General features: G+C 37.6%; 1 protein-coding gene across 2 annotated transcripts; it reads right to left on the bottom strand.

Annotated features, from left to right (window-relative positions):
* Positions 1-2528: 2528 nt before the first annotated feature.
* On the bottom strand, positions 2529-10662 carry LOC147760952 (leucine-rich repeats and immunoglobulin-like domains protein 3). Of its 2 annotated transcripts, XM_087015937.1 has the most exons (11): positions 10492-10662; positions 10022-10243; positions 8991-9154; positions 8607-8743; positions 8226-8403; positions 6635-6916; positions 5972-6418; positions 5334-5579; positions 4781-5050; positions 4375-4473; positions 2529-4189 (listed from the first exon to the last, which is right to left on the bottom strand). In XM_087015937.1, exons 1-11 carry the CDS (start codon positions 10587-10589, stop codon positions 3762-3764), a joined length of 2571 nt encoding a protein of 856 aa, XP_086872063.1. In that variant the 5' UTR covers positions 10590-10662; the 3' UTR covers positions 2529-3761. The 2 variants fall into 2 exon arrangements, with proteins under 2 accessions (XP_086872063.1, XP_086872064.1); XM_087015938.1 differs by lacking the exon at positions 4375-4473.
* Positions 10663-11038: the final 376 nt, after the last annotated feature.

Below are 11038 nucleotides of genomic sequence, written 5' to 3'. Positions count from 1 at the left end.
TCACAAAAATCCAAAAAGGCCGCCAGTTGATGGGGTTGGTCACCTTGAAGTCCATAGCATGGGAACCCAATGTCACAGAAATATGCTTTAAGTATCAATTTCTACTAAGTAAGGTATTGCCAGGCTATTGCAACTATTGCCAAGGTCACCTAAGGTCAAGGTAATGACTTTTAAAATTTATTACAAGGTCAAGGCATTTTTGGAGCTAAAAAGCCATGATGTCTATATTACAGTTTTCCATTGTCATAGAAACATGTTATAAGAAACAATACCAACCAAGTGAGACGTCCACTGCCAAACACTTGCAACTATTTACAAGGTCACCAAAATTAAGGCCAAGATTATAAACAAAATTCAAGGTCATGGTACTTTTCGAGTGAATAATGTCATATTATTTATGTCGTGGAAACCGTATGTCACTAAAACATGCAACTTGACCCGACTGACTGACAAACAGCCCAGCAGACAGGTGTGGAGAACTAACCTGGGACTCTGTATACAATGTACTCTGTATACAATGTACAAGTATATGGGATTAATTACTGGGAACTCAGCCAGTATTTATTGACGCCATGAGCCCCTAAGGGGATTTAGGAGGGGGAGGTGTCAGGGGAGGCCTTATCCCTCCCCCCCATTAGGTTTCTGAAAAACAATCACACCAATAGTTCCCTCTTGAAATTAGAATTGTGACTAGCTGAATCATAGTCCTCAACTATAACAAATAGCATTGTTTGCCCTCCAAAAAAAACAAAATTTTCCAGAGCCCTTAAGTGGACCCTTGAACCCTCGTCAAGAGGGGTGGTTGATGGTCATCTTCCCATGCAAGGCCTCTCCTTCCTAAAACAAACAAAAAGCCCACCACTTTCAAATAATCCTGAAGACATGTTTATCTGTTCAACTGATTGCATTCAGCAACAGTCCCCAACAAGTTGGATTGAATACCATGGGCTGATGGTTTCACCGGGAATGGGCACTTCAACTAAATTTTTACTTTAAGAAAATCTGTATGTGCATGGAATTTGCCATGAAAAAAAAAAAAAAAAAAAAAAAAAAAAAAAAAAAAAAAAAAAAAAACTCAAGTCAGTTTGTATAGTTTAATTTATTTATTAATTCCTTTATTTTCTTGCTGTACAAATCCTGTGGGGAGAACACTGGTCAAGTGGTATCTGTGACTTTAAATAAATACCAACCAAGTGGACACGTGGACCAGTAACAAAAGTGATGAACAGAAAACTGTAGACATGCTCTTGCTAAGTTGTCACCATTCTGAATACATGTTGATCAAATATGATGTACAAAAATCCCAGTCTACTTATGACTTTGGGTAAATAATGATAAAATGTATATTGCGTCTTATCCATAGACATCATGTACATTAACTTACCTAGTCTTATGGAAATAAAAGCATTTAAGACATCTAAACTGTCTTTTGTTTGGGAATTCAAAATAAATAAATAACCAAACAGGCTTCAAAAATTAATTTCAAGGACAGACAAGTTAACATCTTAGCACAGCATAATCCAAACCTTCACACAGCAGATGGAGTGGACTTTTTTACACACTTTCCTAAAATCTAACCAATACTACTTCACTTGATCCATTTTCTAGAACAAACAAAGCCAGCTCTATACAACTTGTATATATAGTTGTGACCAATTCAGTTCAAACCCCTCATGGCAAGACTTGATATCGGCATTTGAGCAACTATCAAAGGGTTTTTAGCACCTGAATGGAGCTGCAAGAAAGAGGAACCCGGGTGCTGCATGCCTTGACTTTATGACCAGTAACCAGATCTATCTCACCTTAGGACAGACAACATTGATAGATGATGGTTAATGACCACCGCCAAACAAAATCTAGAGGAAAATCAGCCCTAAAATTAAGCTGACGTGCTCTTTAAATAATGTACATTTTAAAACCAAAAAGACGTGCTCTTTAAATAATGTACATTTTAAAACCAAAAAATGTTATCTACCAAATATGTTTACAAAATGTTTCTGCTCCTAAGTGAACTTATCAAATGTTATTATTTGAGACTTTCATTCAACTGGCCAAAATGTATACAAGACATGCTGACATAAATCTAACAATCTTCATATTTGAAGATCAATTTTTAACACATGGTAGATGGCATTAGACTTCCTCATAAATTTATGAATCCTAAACTTGATATAATTTCCTTCTACTTCTATATTTCCCAGTACATACATCTAGTCCACTCCATCTGTGGTATGTATTGTATAACAAAGAATTCATCCACTACAAACAGAGATATTTGTTTCATACTACAACTTGGGAACAACATGATACCACTACCTCTGGTACAGGGACAGTTTGACTGTGCTGTTTACCATGTATCCATGACAACCAGTGTTTTCATAGTATCCATGGCAACATGCCCTAATAAATAAAGCCTGGTAATAATACTGATCTATGAGAATGTGCAAATTTTAGCAAATATGTCAGTTAAACACCAAAAGTTGCATCAAGAGGCCCCCAAATTAAAAGAAAAATCACGATGCATGATCTATTTCTCAAATTCACTTTTTTATTTGTTCTACAATGGCTGAGGTAGCTCTGATCTTGGTTTGTGAACTGTTTCTTAATTAGGATACAAATATTGGGAACAAGAGATGGCTCAAAAACTCAATCAAATGTCAGTGCAGTTTATGTCAAATATGACTAGGTCCGTTTCCAAAAAAAAATTACTTCCCAATTAACTTCTCCACTTTGCAGGATGTGGTATATTAAGAGATAAGAAGTGAAACACTTCTCATGTTATGAGATTAGATTCTCTGAGGATTAGTGTTTCCCATATAACTATTTTCAGTTCGAGACATCCCAGCTATAAATTTGCTTTCTACGAAACAAGAAAAACTGCATCAACTTTAGGAAGTTATGGATTCTTGAATCTTTGAGCAATACTTTGGTTTGACTGGTTTAATATGAGCAATCATGTGCCATACAAACACACGCACACACACAAACACGCACGCACACATTAGATGGTAGACAAATCTATTACATCATAGATTGTAGTGATTAATAGGGAAATTAAAGAAATGTCTAGATCTTGTAACCTTGGTCATAACATAAATAACAAGTATTCAACAAGTTGTACCAGATAAAGTATTATGCTATACAATTGGCTAAACAATGCCAACTTTTATCCCCCAAAGCCAAATCAAAATATTGGTGTCTTAGGATTTTGTGATGCAACATATCATGATATGAAACAATACAACTAAGGTAATTTTTGACCTACTTCATAGAAATGCTACATCCACCATACATCCCTATATAGTATCTTTTAGAAGATCAAATTTAGCTCCCACCAACAAAAAATTATATTGCATGATTCATACACTGTACATAATATACAAGGAATACCTGTACAATATTTACATAACCTTGTCAAGTTAATTCATCACTATACACTTACACACACAAAGTGTGAAGAAAGAACACATGAAACAGAAATGCACTACAGTTATACCACTTACCCTTACTTTGTATGGGTATAAAAAAAGAGAAAAACAACCAATTCACTTTAATAAGTAGTAAGATATAATAATAACTATACAATTGTGAGATTTGGCAAAGAAATGGGTTTCTTGATTTGCATAATGTTAAGTGAACAGTTAAGCAGCATGGCTGCCATAGCTGTGATCACATTGTGAACTTATTTCTCAAAAGAATAAATCCAGTCATCTTTCCACTGTGCATTCCTCTCCAGAACTTAACATACACAAATCTGTTTGCTAAACTCTGTCATCTCCTGTCCTGTGAGGCAGCGCCACCTTTTGTTTTGAAGAAGGTGATTTCAAACCAACCTCTGGAATGCTACCTGCTGTTTCTAACGTTTCATCCATTGGATTCACATACAAGTGTCTATGGTGTTGTTGAGATGGAGAACTTAAAGTCCTTCCGCCATGTTGTCTGTGTTGTGACCTGCCCCCTATAGGAGGCGCTTGTCTTCCGCGATGGCGGCGTTCAGCACTATCAAAGTGTCTGTGATTGTGATTGTTTTCACTGGGGATGTCCCCAGAGTCTATATTATGATGTGAGCTGAGATGGCTGAGCTGAGGATGACTACTACTATTACTACTGGTATGGTGACTTGGTGACTTTGGAGAACTGGCACTGGATGAGTGATGATTGGGATGAACCTCAGAGTCTGGATACAGATCTGGAATGATTAACGTTATTTACATAAATACTAAACTTTTATAAATTCAAGCATCATAGGTATAAAAAAATCTGTCTAAATACTACCAAAGTCAACAGTTAAGTTACGAAATAATGACGACCTCACATAATCATAATGTTAACTGAGCATTTTTAAAATTATAAACAAATAAATAAATGCATTACCTTCATATGGTATTGGCAATGTGTGAGATGTGGTGTGAGAATTATGTCCAGGGACACATGAGTACTGTGGCAAGGAGGCAGTGTGGGGGGCAGGGGGCTCTGAAATTGAACACAAATATAAAGATGTGGTGTGAGAATTATGTCCAGGGACACATGAGTACTGTGGCAAGGAGGAAAGGTTTAATTCAATTTAATTCCAAATTACAAAATAATAATTATAATAATTAAAATGCAGGGCGTTTTTCCAGTAAGAACAAACTATTTTCCTTAAATCAGACCTATCTGTGTTCTATTAATCTCAACTAGTAACTCTACTGCTACATTTTGAAAAATGTTATTTATCTATAAACAAAGACAATAAACAATTGTAATGGCTTAGAAAATGTCATCCAAATGCTAAAAATACCTGGATTGTCTGTGGGTGACTTGGAGCAGTGATAACTATCTGCTGTTGATCTGGTGTGAGGCAGGGAGCTGGCGTTAAACCACTGCGGTGGCTGATGAATCATGGCCACTGGGCTTGGTGACCTGTCTCGGACCCCATTGTGATTGGCTAGTTTAGGATGAGGGTTAAAAGTTTGCAGAGAGTTCAGTCCAGTGCTGCTGGTGCTCCGTGTGCTGGGAGAGCTACTGTCTGACGCACTGCTTGGCAGAGATAAACTGTTGATACTGTGCTCTGTGGAAAACAGAAAAAATAATATTTTATATCTCCACAGGATAACATGAAAGTTACTTTTTCTATTCAATTTTTTTTCTATTTAAGACAGGTATCAATTTGTAATTTCGGCTCGCCCCAGAATATACCTCACATGAGGTTTCTAACCCTAAAGCTTGAATGGTCTTTATTGAGGCAGATAAAATATCAGATACATTTGGTTTAAATTGTCTTCACAATTTTTAACCAATCTTAAAAATGTAAAAATAGGTTAAAAAATCTTTTAAATTGTCTCAGTACAAACCTGACTCTGCAGCCGGCTGGTGTTCATCACAAGTCAGCGGCACTGACTGTTTTAGATCGTCATCCTCCACATCACTTGGAAAGATGGCTGCCGTGCGCCCACACTCCGCCTTGGCGTACCGGGGGTGTGACTGGAACATGGGTAACACATGTCCCTGATACTCCAGGAACTGGTCTGACTTTGAGCTTTCCCGTTCCTCATCTGATGGATTATATGGTGTCAAGTCACCAGGTAAAGTTGTCTCATCTGTAAAGGTTATAATATTTTATTAAGGATCCAGCAGAAAAAAAAAATCATCAGCTGTGTTATGCATTCAAAATTACAATATTCCATTTTTCCATCAGTATTAGCACACCTAAAGCCACGTTTTTGTGTGACACTGAAATATTGCAGTGGTAATAAAAACTTATAGCTGTTTTTGTATTATTATAACTTTATATAAAGGAAGTTTCATTTAATGAAATATAGTGCATTCAGACTTTCTCAATGACAATTTTTTAGTAGCTCTCCAACTTCCTCAAGCAGCATCCCACTGTGAGATATTTTTCACCCCCCTATCCATCCAATACTGATAAAGAACTGAACAGACATCTTCATCTAATAAAACAATAAAGGAATATCATATCACATGTTCTCACCTGTAGGTGTACTGCTGTATGTGTCACTCCTCTTCCTGGTCTGATAAATAATGATCACCCAGACCAAGGACGTTCCCACCACGCAGCACACTACAGCTATTATTATAATCCCTGTCGTTGTGGACTCGTCATCCAATCCACCGCCATTGTTTCCACGTGAGGGGGACTCTAAATTGATAACAGTTAGCTGGGATGTCCCTCTTTCCATCCCCAGAGTGTTGGACATCTCACACGTATACCTCCCGGCATCCTCTGGCCGTGTCTGGACAATGACCAGTAACTGGTCATTGGCTGTAAAGAAATGGCGTTCCGTCACCCCCAGCGGTTTATCGTTCTTGAGCCAGGTCAGTTTGGGTTTGGGACTCCCTGCAGCCAGGCATTCCAGGACAGTGGTCTCCCCAACCTTAGTCTGCTTGTCCTCCATTGGTTTGACAAATGACGGGTTTTCTGAAGAGGAATTACAACTTATAATCTTACAGTTCTCCAAATACACCCAAACTTCTGTGTAGGTGCCACTCTAACTTCAAGAATAACACTTCAAGACAAATGTAAGAATGAACAAATTAGACCTAGATTAATCAAAAAATGGTGTAACTAATAACAAATTAAGTCCAGAGCTGAATTTAATTCACAAAAAAAGCGTGAATATCGAACTCTACCCACCAAACACTGTCAGCGTGGCATTAGCGATGATAGTTCCGGCTCCATTCCTGGCCATGCAACTGTACAACCCTTGGTCCAAACTGCTCACTTTTAAGATAAAGAATACGTCGTCCTCTCTAGCAAACATCATGCGCCGTTCACGTGCAGCAGGGAAGTCCTCACCCCCATCTTTCTGCCAGAAGACCTCTGGTTGTGGCTCTCCGTGTGCTGCACACTCCAGTCTGGCTGTTTTTCCCGCCTTAACAGACACATCGAGGGGGGTCTTTGTGAACACCGGATAGACTGGAACAAATTAAGCAGTTTTTTCAGTGTCTTTTGTATAAATTTGGGGACAATTACATAGTTTTTACATCTCACAGGGAAAAAAATAGATTCCAGAAAATGAATAGAAATGAATAGATTCCAGGTAGACTGGAACAAATAAGACACATTAATGGAGTGAAATGGTTTTTCATTTTCTGTTAAGAAGAAATCTATTATTTTCTTAAAATTATTTTTATTTTGTTCAAGTTAGTGGACAAAATTCCATGTATCAGTTTCTGCAGCAGGAAGCATTTTGGTCTTATTATTTCCTGTTAAAGGGATGGGCACAAGGTCAGTCAATAACAATAAATTCCATAATGAAACACCTTGCTTGGACATCATCTTTCATTGACAAAACAAACAGCATTCATCACTCTACATTACTCCACATTACTATATATTAGTCCCAAGTCTCACAATATCCAAACAGGTAAATTAACAACTCCCCCCCCCCCCCCTCACAGGGCCTCAACTCCTGCCCCTGGCTGAGAAGACAGGCTCCTGTCCCCACTGTGCTTCTCCTCTCTCACAGCTGGTAATAAACCAGACATCTTTTGTGGCCACATTAGCCGAGCTAATACCCACTGACACTGACACCAGTACAGATGAATGGAGCCACTAAATAATCACTAGAAAATCAATAACAGGAAGGCAGCAAAGTGTGAAAATGCGTAACAATTCTAAACCTTCTTCGACCTCAATTGGAAGAGAAAAAGAGACTATTACACAACCCCTGCATACAGGTGCACCAGGCAGTATCGGGGGAAGTAATTGTAGCAGATAAAGGTAGTAAGTTATTTATCTAGGCACACACAGAGCAAAACTTCACAGCAAACCCCTCAAAGTCTGTGTGGCTTATCTTGGGAGTGCTGACCCCTATTGAACTGTATTGATAATGTCTGTCTGCCGTCTGCTCCAATTGTTACACACAGACTGGATACGAATAACAGAGTATGTCTCCAAGACACACAAACAAAAACACCCACTGTCACTCACGTCCTGAGATCTCAGACAAATTTCAATCAATACAGATATCCCAGTTTCAATCTTAGGCACAACACATAGAGACAACTATATGCTTATATGGTGAAATAGGTTTTTCATTGTCTCCATGTTAAGATGTTAAAAAAATAAATCACTTCTCATTGGCCAAAATGATTAACCTTTTTGAAAATCAACCATTCACAATCTCAATGAATTCTTCCCTCCTCCCAAACTAAGCATATATACAATACATATGTCAAATAATAGTTACTAGCTCCAATCCAAAACACAAACTGGAACCTACCATATACATTAACTCTGGCCTTCTTGGAGAAGACAGATCCAAACTGGTTGGTAACAATGCACTGGTAGCTGCCCGAGTCCACATCCTGGACATGCGTCAAGTGGAGGATGGATGTCAACTTGATCACGTTGTCATTCCTCAGCGATGCAAAGTTCTCTGCATTTGCATTATGCATTGGCTGAAAAAGAAAATGCAAGTTATGAAATTGAAAAATATCAGTGATGGTCTTAGTATTATCCTTATACAGTCAAAAACACAAGTAAAATTAAGTAAATAAATAATTAATAAATAAATCCTGTAAAATACTTAAACATTTAAACTCACAATCTTATTACAAAGAGAATTTTATTTTTGAAAATTATGCATAAAAGTGCTACTCACCACACTATTCTTCCTCCACTCTGCCTTCATGGGAGAGTCACTGCTGCTCTGTACGGCACAAGACAAGCTCATGTTGTTGCCTTTCAGTGCAATGACTGCTGTTGGCTCAGTCACCATCACTGGCTTTGGAAAGTCAGCTAAAATATACAACATCTATTTTTTAATATAGATCTATACAGAAATTGCTTCAATCATCAATTGGAATACAAACCTTTCACAGATCTTTTATGTTGTAAATTTTTTTTAATTAAAAAAAGAAGTTTGAATTTTTTTCAGATCTAAAGTTGTGAAAGAACGAATGCCAAAAAATATTAATTTTTTTTCAGACTTTTATTAAGTGAAGGATCAAAAACCAAGAAGTGAAGTTGGGGAGTTTCAACTCACTACAAGTAAAGTCCTCCTGGCTCACGTCCAGTATACTGGAGCCCTGCAGTGTTCTTGGATGACCACATCGAGCACTGACCATCGCCTCAAACTGCTTCTGCTGCAGCCATATTGGCAGCCATTTTAGCTGGCAGTCACACAGGAGTGTGCTGGTGTTGAATTTACTGAAAGTAAAAATAAACCAAGCTGTCATTCAGCACCTTGACTCCTACCTTATTTTTTGGCACAGAATACGGTGACTAAATCCACTGTAAGTAAGACCAGACTGATCGTCAGTCTGTGATTTTCATTTTTTATAAACTCATATGTAATTCCATGTAACATAAATCTTAAAATAAGATTTAACCAAGAAGAGATAATTTCTTGTAAAGTACAATTTTCAGAGTATTAACTTTTTCTGAGATTGTGTTTTTTTAATCTAAAAAAAACAAAAAACATCTGTTTGTTACTGTTCTTATTGAATTGCCATTTTACAAAATATTTTCATAATCATTACATTTTAATATAGGTGGTGCTCTACAGGCTGAGAATCACAAAAAAATAAAGATAAAGAGATTTTCAGCCAATTCAAACATCCTTTCGCAATTCTAAAGCTAAGATGACTCAGTCTTATGTCTGGTAACCTCTTGTCTCAGTGGAGGTGAAGAACAGGCTTGCTTATTTAATAGACTGCTTTCTTGATCACTGTCCAAATAAAAAAAGACGTGAAGACTCAATGTACTTTACGTTTGGAGTACTGTAAACAGAGAATCACTGTTTATGCCCAACAATGAAGTGCTCCTTGAACTTTCCTGTTTATATTTTTTCTATTGTTTTTCAGGTGATAGTTCTGTTTTTTTTTTTTTTTTTTTTAATTTTTTTTTTATCATCTTTCAGACTCTGAGTTCAAATTTTGAAGGGATGGACAAAACATTTGATCTGTTTTGTGTTTAGCCTAAAGATGATGGTGGAGCTCTTCTCTCTCTCTCTCTCTCTCTCTCTCTCACACACACACACACAGACACATACAAATATGATAAAAAAAAACTTACATCTGTTCCAAGCTCATGAGATCAGCAAATGCATCTTCCTGTATGGAGGTGATGTTGTTGTTAACCAACTGTAGATGGCGCAGCTGTACCAGGCCGCTGAAGGAGGTGGTAGAGATGGACTTGATGTGATTATTGTTTAGATCTAACCGCAGTAAACTGGTCAAGCCTTCAAATGCTGCATTCATGTCAATAGTACAGGATATCTCATTGCCAGACAACTCTCTGAAAATTGAAATTTTGGTAATTACATTTTCAAACGTGTATTCATTTCCTTTGAAATAATCTACTTATCAAAGAACAACTGGCACGATAAAAAAATTAACAATTCAAAATTACAGCAGTAACAGAAATGCCTATATGGCTGAAACCTGTGTGATTCTGATAATTATATTTTCTTAATTCAATTCTCTTCAGATACTAGCTCACATTCACAATAGCTGATAGCCGCGAGACTATCCTGAGATACTTACAATACTTCCAGATTGACCATGCACCTGAAGGCCCCTCCCACAATGTACGAGGTCTGGTTATGGACAGCGTAAACTTCAAATGCTTGGAGTTCCCCCATTCCTCTTCTGATGGATTAAATGGCTCTTCCTCTGATGCCATTTAAGGCATCCAGTCAACCAGTTAATTATTAGTGCATGGATAATGCCTTACACCCCATTCTCATAGATTAGATCGACCTACATTGGATCGACCTAACTCCCTGGGGGTTCACGCTAAATAGCTGTCAGCCGGGCGGACACGAAAGTTAATTACCCCTTATAGCTTGTAGTAGGAGGGGACGGACACTTAAGGCGGATTATCTGACAGTAATCTAGTGAGACTCCCCGCGGTGATAGATCGATCTAAAAGTTGTGAGAACAGAGCCTTAGTTCAGTTGACCAAGATTTACTATTTGAATTTAATTGATTGTCCAAAAGATATCGCAGGCCAGAATGGTCCAATTTTTTTTAGTACACTGAAGACTGCTAAACATTTGAGGATACAACTCCATGACACAACTGCTGCAGG

The sequence above is a fragment of the Lingula anatina genome, chromosome 6 (assembly GCF_051362555.1).
Source record: "Lingula anatina isolate TDL-2025a chromosome 6, LinAna3.0, whole genome shotgun sequence".
Taxonomy (NCBI): Eukaryota; Metazoa; Brachiopoda; class Lingulata; order Lingulida; family Lingulidae; genus Lingula; species Lingula anatina.
Note: the sequence above shows the minus strand (reverse complement) of the source record. Positions and strands in the feature narration are given on the sequence as shown.

Coding starts and splice junctions, on each gene's coding strand:
- LOC147760952 (XM_087015937.1), bottom strand. CDS start 10,589: ATGGGGGAACTCCAAGCATTTGAAGTTTACGCTGTCCATAACCAGACC. Junction 10,244..10,491: donor ATGGTCAATCTGGAAGTATT/GTAAGTATCTCA, acceptor TTCAATTTTCAG/AGAGTTGTCTGGCAATGAGA. Junction 4,190..4,374: donor ATTGCCAATACCATATGAAG/GTAATGCATTTA, acceptor TAATCATTCCAG/ATCTGTATCCAGACTCTGAG.